The sequence below is a fragment of the Amphiprion ocellaris genome, chromosome 2 (genome assembly GCF_022539595.1).
Source record: "Amphiprion ocellaris isolate individual 3 ecotype Okinawa chromosome 2, ASM2253959v1, whole genome shotgun sequence".
Classification (NCBI taxonomy): Eukaryota; Metazoa; Chordata; class Actinopteri; family Pomacentridae; genus Amphiprion; species Amphiprion ocellaris.
This window is the reverse complement of record NC_072767.1, coordinates 974875-987568: the sequence shown is the minus strand read 5'-3', so window position 1 is coordinate 987568 and position 12694 is coordinate 974875. Positions and strand designations below refer to the sequence as shown.

General features: G+C 37.9%; 1 protein-coding gene across 3 annotated transcripts in view; it reads left to right on the top strand.

The window, feature by feature from the left end:
• The first annotated feature begins 1156 nt into the window (after positions 1 to 1156).
• The window catches only part of ttc39a (tetratricopeptide repeat domain 39A), a 56417-nt gene continuing 44879 nt past the window's right edge, over positions 1157 to 12694 (top strand). The window contains exons 1-4 of one of the 3 annotated variants that reach the window (XM_055004273.1): positions 1158 to 1360; positions 4630 to 4680; positions 4794 to 4844; positions 5041 to 5094. In XM_055004273.1, the coding sequence (XP_054860248.1) occupies positions 1308 to 1360; positions 4630 to 4680; positions 4794 to 4844; positions 5041 to 5094 (209 nt within the window). In that variant the 5' untranslated portion in view covers positions 1158 to 1307. Of the gene's footprint in view, positions 1361 to 4629; positions 4681 to 4793; positions 4845 to 5040; positions 5095 to 8457; positions 8675 to 12694 lie in introns of those variants that run through there. The other 2 variants (XM_055004284.1, XM_055004291.1) reach the window with 2 other exon arrangements.

The window sequence follows — 12694 nt, the reverse complement described above, 5'->3', positions numbered from 1 at the left end:
AGACTTTAGGTTCATTACCGCCACCTGCTGGGCTGGAGTGTTCATCAGAGTTACCGGTGTGCCAGAAATGAGGGAACTGAGGAGGGTGCAATTAATTGTGTTATTATTTTAACGCATTATTTTCGCTGTAATTAAGTAATCAAAATTAACGCGTTGAAGTCCCAGCCCTAATATTTGTATATATATATATATATGTTATTTTTATGTATATATATATATATATATATATATATATATATATATATATATATATATATATATATATATATATATATATACATTTGTATGTATTTATGTATGTATATATATGTTATATATATATATATATATATATATATATATATATATATATATATATATATATATGTTTATATATATGTAATTTATCATATCAGTAAAATAAATATATTTTTGATAATTTAAAGACATTGTGGGGCTGCACAGTGGCGTAGTGGTTAGCACTTTGGCCTTGCAGCTAGAAGATCCCTGGTTCACGTCCCGGCTTTCCCGGGATCTTTCTGCATGGAGTTTGCATGTTCTCCCTGTGCATGCGTGGGTTTTCTCCGGGTACTCCGGCTTCCTCCCACAGTCCAAAAATATGCTGAGGTTAATTGATCATTCTAAATTGCCCGTAGGTGTGAATGTGAGAGTGATTGTTTGTCTCTGTATGTAGCCCTGTGACAGACTGGTGACCTGTCTAGGGTGTCCCCTGCCTTCACCTGAGTCAGCTGGGATAGACTCCAGCCCCCCCCCCCCCCCCCCCCCCCCGCGACCCTAGTGAGGATTAAGCGGTGTATAGATAATGGATGGATGGATTAAAGACATTGTCAAATGCTGCAAAAGAACAAACACAGATTGACACATTTTTCATGTGGACATTACATAATTTTTTTGTTTGTTTTTTTATTTGTTTGTTTTCACAGTCAACATGTAAACTACGACTTTTTGTGTAATTTTCCATTATTCTTTGTAATTTAACAAAATGTTGAACATATATAACATCAGACAGTAGAAACATTACAGTTAAAACAGTTCATTTTTTACAGTGTAGTAGAGCGTAACCTTGCTGCAATCGGAGGGCTTTAGGACCTGGGAGCAGCGGCTTCATTCCGGAACATGTAAATAGAAAGTGATGATGATGATGATGATGATGGTGATGGAAGCAGCACCTTTCCCACGTCACGGAGGAGGAAGAAGCTCCGCGGCGGCACCAGCGGCTCTTCTTTCACCTGAGTCCGAGTTAGCGCCGCTCTCCGCCGGGGTGAGCCTCCCTCCATGCCCGCTGAGTGAACCTGCCACCCGGGGGAATGAGTTTTCTTACCAACTGGAGGCGCAGTGGGAAGAAAGATGACAGCAAAAGGTGAGCACAGAAAAGAGTTCCTCCATGAATCAGAGCAGCTCCAGACTCTGTCGGAACACGTCTGCTTCCATACTTTAGGACCGACTGTTCGTCATGAGCCAGAGATGTGGAGGCTCAGTGCAGGTCTGTCCAGATTTATCAGAAATAAATCCTCAGAATGGATTTAAACTCTGTGAGACTGAAAAGTGTTGAGGAGACTTTAAACTGCCTCAGCTCTGGTTTGTCATCAGATTCAGCCTGTTGGACAACATTCATGATGAGGACGATCAGGAAAGAATTACTCTGAGTACTGGATACTTTACTACCACTAAAGTACACTTTAGAGTACTTACCTTCACTAAAGTACACTTTAGAGTATTTCAATAATGAAGTATTTCCATTTTATCAAGTCAAGTCAAGTTTTTTTACACAGTACATCTGAAACAAGGGTTTTACTGTTTCCTGCATTATGAGTTTAAAAGACAGTTTAAATCCAGAGGTTGAAAGTTTAAATCCAGAGGGCGTCCAACATGTGGCCCGCGGGCCAAAACCAGCCCTCCAGAGGGTTCAATCCGGCCGGGATGAATTTGTAAAGTGTAAAAATTATAGAGAAGACATTAACTACAAACTATAAATTTAAAATAATTCCCAGACCTTGACAAGTTGTTTTGATCATAAAGAAAAATACTAGATTGTTCATTGTTCTTTTGTTGTTTTGTGTCTCATTTTTGTAATATTTTGTCTTTGTTTTGTTGTTTTTTTGTCTTTTTTTGTCATTTGTCTCATGTTTTTGTCCTTTTGTTTCTCATTTCTATCATTTTGTCTCGCTTGTGTTCTTTGTCATATTTTTGTCATTTTGTGTTTTACTTTATTTGTTTGTTGTTTTGTGTATCGTTTTTGTCGTTTTGTGTTTCCCTTTTGTCTTGCTTGTGTCGTTTGTCCATTTTTTGTCATTTTGTAAGTTTTTTGTCAAATTTTTTGCCTCTTTTTGTCTTGTTTGTCTCATTTTTTTGGTCATTTTTTAAAATCTTGTTTTTGTAATATTTTGTCTTGTTTTTGTTGTTTTTTGTCTTTTTTTGTCAGATTTTTGTCATTTGTCTGTTTTTGTTGTTTTGTTTCTTGTTTTAGTCATTTTGTGTTTTCTCTTTCGTGTTTTCTGTCTTAATTTTGTCATTTTGTGTTTTAATTTATTAGTTGTTTTGTGTAGCGTTCTGTTTTTTATGTCTTGCTTGTGTTGTTTGTCTATTTTCTTCTTATTTTGTTTTTCTTTTTTGTCTCGTTTGAGTCCATTTTTTGTCCCTTTGTAACTTTTTTGTCAAGTTTTTTGTCTCTTTTTTGTTTTATTTCATGTTTGTCTAATTTTTGTCATTTTTAAATTTGTATATATATATATATATATATATATATATATATATATATATATATATATATATAGATAGATAGATAGATAGATAGATAGATAGATAGATAGATAGATAGATAGATAGATAGATAGATTTTTTATTCATGCACAGAGAAAGACAAATATATTCTACCAAAGTAGTTACAGCAGATGTACATGAAAGGGAACCCCAGAGAAGCAAGTGCTTATAATTAGGGGACCCAAGCAGCCAAAAGCATCATTACCCACATTCCCTCTCAACCCCGACCACCAACCCCTCACCCCATCAATATACACCTCACACAAGCATACACACAAGCATACACACATATACAGACAGCATCATTTCCAACAATACATGATTTTGTCAGAGATTATACATAGGATGAAGTTGTTTTTTTCTAGCATTTTTTTTTTTGAAGGCAGAAAAGGACTGTGATAATTTAATGAACCCATCGAGTTCATTCCAGATCTGTGGACCCCTACAAGCAACACTCAGGCTGGTACATTTAAGTTTACGCTTCTTCCCAAGTATATAGGTTTTTTTTCCTGGTGTTATGAGTGTGGAGGGGATGGGAGATTGGGATGAGCTCACATAAGCGTTTATTAAGTTGGTTGATAACCTGATACACAATACAGGCATTGTGATCGATGTTAAAATCAGGAAGCCTCAGGAGATCAACAGAGAGGAAAACAGGGCCAGAAGGAGCTGCGTAAGCAGACCATGTAAAAGCATGAATTATCTTCTGTTGTAGTGTAGTTTGATGAGATAACTTGGAAGAGTGTTACACCATATTACAATAATTGATATGTGGTTCAATGATGGATCTATACAAAGTAAGAAGAGCAGAGAGTGGGAGATAATGTCTTAGTTTAAACAATAAACCGTTATATTTTGATAGTTTGTTGATTAACACATCAATATGATACTTAAAATTAATAAATTCATCCAAGTAGATACCAAGAAATTTTGTAGAATTTACTCTGTTAATGTTTTTTCCATTTATATTGAGAGGGATATGATTGGTAATACTTTTATTTCTAACACAATGAAATACTATGTGATTTGTTTTCTTGATGTTGAGTGATGGTTTATTGCATTTAAACCAAGAATCAACTCTCTCCAACTCCATATTAGCTAGAGCCTGAAGTGTAATTGGACTCTTGTGAGACATGAGCAAGTTTGTGTCATCCGCAAACAGGACTTTATGAACGCTATCAGACACATTAGCAAAATCATTTATATATAACCTAACCCTAACCCTAACCCTAAAGGCCCCAGAATGCAGTCCTGGGGAACCCCACGATTAATTATTTTTCCCTGGGATTCATGGCCATTTATATGAACATACTGTACTCTGTCCTGTAAGTAGCTACTAAACCAGCTCAAAGCAGTACCTCTAACGCCATAGTGGTGCAGTTTGCCAAGCAGAATCTCAGAATCAGCGGTGTCAAAAGCCTTTGACAGATTGAGGAAAATTCCAATGGCATGTTCACCATTGTCAATGGCATCATTAATTTTTTCAATTAGATTTAAAACTGTCATGCAAGTAGTGCTGTGTTTCCTGAAGCCATATAAATAAGAGAAAAATAATATTAAAGGAAAAAAATTGTAGAATGTCAGTTAAATTCTAAAGTAAAATCCATACAAAATACTAAAACATTAAGAGCATCTTAAGCTACTAAAACATGTATTAAAGTAGAACTGTCAGTAAAGAGAAAAAGGCCAGAATGAGTGTTTTTGAACTTTTCCAGTTACTGTACTTTGACATCTTTTCTTGTTTAACAGTATTTCTGAGCTGGATTTTAAACAACCCTCAGACTTCCAGTCTTCTTGCTAACGTCTTTTCTCACCATTATGACGTCTTTTCTTACGTTCTCTCTAAGTCGACCTCTGACCTCTTCACAGGGATGCTGTGGCGACACAAGACATCCCTGACAGCCCGACCTCCCCAAGCCGGTACATCCACATTCATCAGGACCAACACCAAACCTTCTGCTGCTAACAGTAGAAGCACATTATTATCATTTTCAGTTCCATTTATTCAGATTGAACTGTGTCTCTTATCTCAGGCTGTCAGTCGTGAACAGTCCAGACCTGGATCCCATCATCACAGACTTCAAGTAAGTGATTTCAATATTCAAACAAAGTCATATTATGAAACTGTCAGAAAATATTCATCTGCCTGGGAGGTCGGCATTCATTACCGTCCATGATTCTCACGATCCTCTAATAATAGCTGCCCTCTCGGCAGGTTTTTGTCCCTTGAGATTTGCTTCTTTTCTCTGAAACATCCTTGATATTGTTCCTCTGTTTCAGGTTACAGCTGCCGGACAACAGAGATGCTCTGGAGTCAGCAAATCCGTCAAAGGGGTAAGAAGGGACAGTGATTGCACAGCTGAAGTCAGTATAAATTACAGAAATAATAAAAGAAAAACTGCACAAGTCCTTAAAATCTCGTGATATACAGGCGGTCCTCGACTTACATTGGAGTTCCGTTCCTACGGATTGACTAAAGTCGATTGTCGCCATAAATCAGAACTCTGGCGGAAATGTAAACAAAGCCATTCCGTGCATCACGATATCGATCAGTTCTTTGGAAAAGTCATGAATAGCAACGACTTTCATGCATGTATGAATCATTTTACCAGAAGATAACAGAATATGTTGACCTGTTTCGACAACTTGAGTATTTTGTTCTATCTAATTTCACTTCCATGGAGACGGCTTTCCTTTTCTTCCAAGCATCAGAAGAGTCTGACTTACGCTGGGAGCCATAGTGAAGGACATAAAATTAGTGAATGTAGCACAATCCAAGGTGGCGCACAACCGGAGAATGGAAACAAAGCCGTCTGATAGCGCCATGACGACGTATTCATCCGCTCCACTCGTCAACTAGTTCCATGTAACCAGTTCTGACGGAACGATGAAACGCTGTAGGTTGAGGATGGCGTAAACCGAGGACCTCCTGTATGCTTTCCCATATTAGTCCTGTATTAGAGTAAATTGCTGTGAACAGATTGCGAACTACAGCAGACAGAAAGAGCTTCTTATTAACGACATGCTGAGGTAAAAGTCAAAAGGTTAATGACTTGAATGCAGCTTCTCCTGCTGTTCATAATATCAATAATTCAGAGAATAACATCATCTCTCAGCTCTGTGTGTGATTCATTAGTTGGTTAGAAGTGAAGCAAGTGATTAAATGCAATGCTACCAAAGTGCTATTACTGTATTATTCTTTAAAAAAAAAAAAAAAAAATCACAAAAATACCCTTACCTGGAAGCCTGGTAGCTTGTAGCTCCCTTTACAGTTCAGTTTATTTTACATTTTGTGCAACAAAAGTTTCATTTGGAAGGAAATCTGCTGTTTTTTGTTGATTTACAGCACCAAGACCTTTTGCTTTATGGCATAAAATTCAATAATAGCCCTTTATTTTATTTGTTTTAACAACTCCTGCCAACTTTAAAGTTACAAGTAAGAGTCTGGCAGCAGAACTACCACACAAATAACTCAAAACAAGCAATAAATAGTATCACTTATCCCCATTCTACTATGTATGTACTGCATTGTACATTTATTTTTGAAGCACAACCATTTTACACACCAGAAACAGTGCAATTATGTGTGCATCAGTTAAGCTGCAACTTCAGCAACCTGATGTCACCATCCACAATTTACTAGATTTTTTGATGTTTGTTTCCTTTGTGCACCAGTTTGAGCCTCAATAATTCACATTGAATTCTCAAAACTCAAGTCTTTTAGCTGTGGTGTTCACATTAAATCACCGCTGTTTTGTGCAGAACAGTTTTAGATGTTTTATTATTATTAGATTAAAGTTAAAAGACCTGAATTGTTTTGAAATAACAGCAATTCTGAACTATCAAATCTGATTTCCTCACACGTAAACCCCATGACCTGCTGGCCTCCTCGCAGCACAGGCAGGAAACCACCGACTGTTTTTAACACTGCTCCAGAAACGCTGTGAATTCCACCTCGTGTTTGTGCTGAAGCCAAAGTGCTTCACTCTTGTGTTTTCATAGGACACTGTGGGGGAGAAAAATATGTCAGATGGGATTTGCAGTTAGACGCTGTCACATGAGTGTGATTTTTATGCTTTTCTGATGTTAGCGGTGTTGCTAATTGAGTGTGTATGTGTGTTACAGAGGCTGGCTGAGTCATACTCAGTGTTTTCAGTGAACAACATTGGTGCTTGTGGCTGAGTTGAGAGTTTTAAAGAAATACATGATACTGAAACAGTTTTTTTTTTCATTTTATAAACATTTGCCTGACACAAAACCAGACTCAAATGAGCTAATTGGTAGAATGCCAACATTGGTACGTTTCCTCTCAGCGTGAACTTCCTTTTTATTGTTATAAGAGTTCATTTAATCCCACCAGCCACTTCTTGAAAGGATGAATCATCTGAACAGTTTTCTAAAACACCTCTAGTACAGCAGACACTTTGACTTCTGCTTGTGTCATAGCAGGACAGTTGGCGCTCACATTAGCAGGAGTGTGATTCTTGTAAATCTAAATGCAGCGTAACTCTTATTAATATCATGAGCTTCCTGTGGTTCTGCTGCTGGTTGTCATGTCACAGTGTGTGTGGTTAGAACGACCTGTTTGTCATGAACCGCACGTTTCTAATTAATACTACTGTTGGCTGCTGATGTGAGAAGTGGATCTAGTCTGTAAAACACCATAAAGGAATTTAGTCAAACCAACTCAACTGTTCTAGCTGACTTAATGTAAATACAAGAGTTGTGCTCATTTCTAGTTAATTGAACTTAAAATGTCTTTTTCTCTTTTTTTTGCTTCTACACCATTATAGGATTTAAAACACAAGTTCTTACAACTTGAGACATTTTGACATAAAATAATGAGTTGAATGAATGAAAATTTGTGAGTTCACTCAACTCATTAAATTAAGCTTAACAAAACTAGCACATGAGCAGATTTCCCAAGATGCACTGCAGTAAGTTAAAACCCTCTGGAAACATTTTGTTGAAGAAGAAACGCTTCGCAGTTAGAAAATATAAGTTTGTGTGCAACTAGTGTTTGTCGCTAGTTGATTCACCTTAAAATCTTGAGTTCATTGGGCTTGTTTCCTCAAGTTTAGCTAATTTAGCTCATCTAGTTTTACACTTCAACAACTTGCAAGATCATTTTGAACTAATCAGTCACTGAAAGTGCAGTTATGCGATGCTGTAAAGGCTGCAGGGGAGCCTGAATGAACTTCAAATGATTCACTCATTTACATATCGGAAATGTAAATCTACTGTCTGTGGTGATCAAATGTGGTGGCACCATGCCCGCTCTCCATTCATTACTTGTTGTGCGTCTCCACCTGCTCGTGCTGCATCTATGTGATCTATTTCTGGACTCGCTGCAGCATTGTGCCACTGCAGCAGCAGAAATCCTCTCAGCTCAGCAGCTTCACTTTCTAATCTATGGTTTTACAACCTTCCTTCCTCTTTTGCTTTTTCTGTGTTTTTGAGTAATTTCACATCTTATATATAGATATATATAAATAAAAAGAGAATCCTGAGGTGGTGGACATTTTAGCTCCTCCTCTGATTTAGCTTCGACCAATGGGAGCATAGACTGCAGTGTGTAGCATAAGGGGTGATGATCGAAAGAGGTGGGATAGGTTTTGTGTTTGTATGTTATTCTCTTTCCTCATGTGTGATAGTCATCCCAATCTTATTAAGGGCTGCTGCTGTGTCCTTCCTCCTCCTCCTCCTCCTCCTCCTCCTCCTCCTCCCTCCTCCATTCATCCTTCCTCTTCTCTTTCTGCCTTTCTGCCCTTCTGCTGCTTCTGCTCCTCCAGAAACAGACCATTGCACTGCGCTGCTGGAAAGGCCTTGGTGCATTTTCTCTTTTCTCTGCCTTTCACACTCACTTACTTTGCCAGATGAAAATGTCAGCAGAGGAAGCAACTCTGTCAAACGGGTAAGACCCTCAGCTGCATGTGTTTTGTCGTTCTCTGAGATCTGTGTTTTTCTTTTTTCATTTTGACACTCAGGCATGTGGACGCTCCGGTTTGCTGTCGGCTCTTTTGTGTCTGGAATGAGTGTGTTGAAAAGCCGTGTGAACCGGCAAACTAATGCTTCGTCACTCTTAGGAAGAAGTGCATGAGCAGATGCAGCAGTGTGTGTGTGTGTGTGTGCGTGTGTGTGTGTGTGTGTGTGTGTGTGTGTGTGTGTGTGTGTGTGTGTGTGTGTGTGTGTGTGTGTGAACAGTGGTTTTATGTGCTTGTAATAACCAGCATTGTGCAAGTTGCTCTCTGGAGAAATCAACTCAGAATTTCAGGCTTGCTGACTCGAAATTGAATTATCAGGGGGACAATGTCCGGTATGCGACAGACTCTCCCCCATTGTCAGTTATTCCAAAATCCTCTACTGTTTTATAGTGTTTGTTTTTTTTTGCTCGCTTTCCTTTTCAGTGTTCTCAGGCCTCGGATTGTGTTTAAGCTGCCAATAATCTTCAGATTTCCAGTCAGCTGGTATCCAGCTACAAGGAAATGATGAAGCCACTGATTGTTTCATCTTTTTAACCTTCACTGATGAGATTTCAACTTTAGTCCTAACAATCTGAACAACAGGCGTCTGAAAACACAAAAATATGTACTTTGTGTTTGATTCTATCAGAGCTGTTATGTAATATGCACGTTTCTCAACCACAGTCCCTCAGTGATGATTGTTCATTAGATTAGTCTTCTAATTTCACTCTAACAGGTGATTGATTAGACTGCGACAAATGTAAAATCTTTTAAATAATGTGAAATAAATAAGCACAGGCTCAGGAATTTGTTGTAGTGTGATGGTTATTGTTCATGTTTTGGCTACGATTAGATCTAGAGGCAGGATTTAACATGTTTTTAACAGTTCAGTTTGAGGTGAAGATCCAGGGAATGTGAATTCAGTGAAACAGCAGATAAGTTTGATGTTGATAATTATTAACACAACTAAAAACTCATGTCCGAGTGCCAATTTTGCCGTTTTTCTGCATGAAAGTAACTTCTTCATGCCTTTAAATGGCCAAGATGTAACTCTGCACTGTTGCTTCCTCTAAAATGTGCAGATCAGATATGAAATCTGCACCTCAAATACTCTACAACTTTGCCATGCTGCACAATAGCAGCTTGTAACACTGGAGTTATTCAGCTAACCTGACTCTGTACAAGAACAATGATCAGGAAAGTCCCACTTCGCGAGTTCACATAATTAGTTCCTTAAATATGTTCTGGATGAAAACCCCTGAAATTTTCTGCTTCAAGGTGGAAATGCTCCACCATGATGTCTTCCTGCATGTAAAGAAACACCAAACTGACATGTTAACAAGATAAAAAAACTAGATTTTCACTGAAGAGAGGCTCAAAGTAACAAGTGACAGCAGTCATGACGCAGTAGAGAAAGCTCTGGTTGGACTGGTTTGGTTTAATCAGCGGGAGAAGACATGTGACACTCCAGCATTATCCAAAAAGTCAATGATGTAAATAAATAAACACCTTGTTTAATCACCTCCTACCAATATTAAAGGTTGCGTTATTGATCCCGCTATCAATTTAGCATCAGGAGGCACTAGTTAGAAGTGGTTATATCCTCATACTACTGTGTTGTGATACTATCAGTTTTTTTGCTGTTTAAAAGTCATTCATGTGTAGAAGAAAATCCCATTTTCCTACGTTGCCGTGCATATGTTTTGTCTGCGGTTCGTGGTTTGTCAGTTTACAGCTGTGACGCCTGATAAGATGGAAATCTTGACACACAATGATCATACGTTTGCTTGTTTTCCTGACAGTAGTGATCTGTGTTATCAGGAAGCTGGGCTTGCTGCTGGTCATATGTCGAACACAACAGTCACCCGCATGTCATTAGCGGTGTGTGTGCTCCTTTATCATGGTGGTTTGTGTGCCATCACTTTATAGTCCGTCTGTGTTTCTAATGGACAGGAATGTAGAGTTTATTAGTCACCGCTGTTACGTATATTAGTCGTAGCTCTGTTTGCTGGTCGGTGCTCGCTCCTCTATTCTTCTGCATGCATCTAAAGTTTGCTGCCGACCTCATATAGTTTGTGTTAAAGTGGTAAAAGTTACTGTTCTAGCCGTTAAATGTACACTACCGTTCAAATGTTTGGGGTCACCCAGACAATTCCATGTTTTCCATAAAACTCCCACTTTTCTCCATGTACTAACATAACTGCACAAGGGTTTTCTAATCATCAATGAGCCTTTCAACACCATTAGCTAACACAATGTAGCATTAGAACACAGGAGTGATGGTTGCTGGAAATGTTCCTCTGTACCTCTATGGAGATATTCCATTAAAAATCAGCTGTTTCCAGCTACAATAGTCATTTACCACATTAACAATGTATACACTGGATTTATCATTCATTTAATGTTATCTTCATTGAAAAAAAATGCTTTTCTTTCAAAAAAAAAGGACATTTCTCAGTGACTGAAAACTTTTGAATGGTGGTGTAAATGACAAATAATTGTTTCTCAAAACAGAAATCACGTTCTGTTATCACAAAAACACGGGCAACAATTCAGATAAGTCACCATTTTGTTTTGCACATAAATAAGCAGAAAAGCCAGCAAATATGATTCATAATGCAAATGAGTGAAATCAATCAGCCTTATGTTGAAGATCATTAAAGCGACGCTCCTGTCAGCCATTAGCGCTTTCAGTTTTACATTAACTTAATCCCCTTTTTCTGCTCATTATGCTGAATGCCTCCTGCAGTGAAACGCGCATTTAAGACAGATCCGCTAGAAGCACAGTGAGTGAAAACAAAGATCCTGGTCATGAAAAAGCCGTGCGCGATTCTTCAGTCATGACTTGTGTTGAGTTTGAGCTCTCTGCAGTCGTCACGTGAGGCTCATGTGTAACGAATACAAAACAACATTATCATCAGCCATTAGGGACATCTGGTCTTCAACCGTAGTCTTGTTCAAACTGCTCCCTGAGCAAATGCGAGGGCTGTAACTTATGCTGATTCCTTTTGTTACTTGCAGCGCAGTGAAAACAGAAACAGCATTAACAGCAAAGCATTCTCTGCCTGAGCCAGGGTTAGGGTTAGGTTAGTTAGGTTTGTCTGCCGACCTTTTTTCTGCCTGTGCTCCTGTTTCCCGTCTGAAATTGTAGATGAGTGCAATGGATTTAATAAAAGAGGAATTTATAAGTAAACTGAGAAAATATCAAGGCTTGGAGGGTATGGCAGAACAGGATCTTGTTCAAAAAGTTTCCCTTTAAAGACAGCCAATAACCCTTGATAGACATCAATTTGTAAAAGTTTCTCAAGGTCCTTAAAGACAAAACTGGCCATGTCTAATACACAAATATCAATATGATTTTCCACTCTCACTGAGTGCATTTTTTAACCAGCATTACTCCTGATCTTACATACCAAATTTTCATTGCAAATAATCATTCATTTTCTGCATTTCCACCCTTTAAATGTCAATTCTTTTGACATGAAGAAAGTGCTGAGATTCATGAATAGTGGATTTAGAGCTGCTCTGGTGGACAAATGATGTGATTCTAAATTACCCCAAGCATCTTTTCTGTGTTGTTTTGTGTGGAAGTTTAAATATGAGCATATGTTGGACAACATACACGATAAGCCAGAATAACCCAATAGTATCGATTCATCAATCTGGAATATGTCAGTGATTAGCAGCAACATTCATTCTGATAAATTGTTGTGTGCAGACATACTCTTAGGATCTTAAAGACGAAAATATCTCATCAAAAAAACTCCCATTTTACTGTTACGTTTTAACATTATTTTCCATTTTCACAGAGTAAGATTTTTAACCAACATTAATCCTAATCATGACTATGAAATGTTCATTCATTTTTAGGATTTTAGCCCTTTATATGCCCATTTGCTTACATTATTCCATGGTTGTTTTAGATAAAAACAAACAACGAACAGAAGATAATTATTTTCTGCATGATAAGT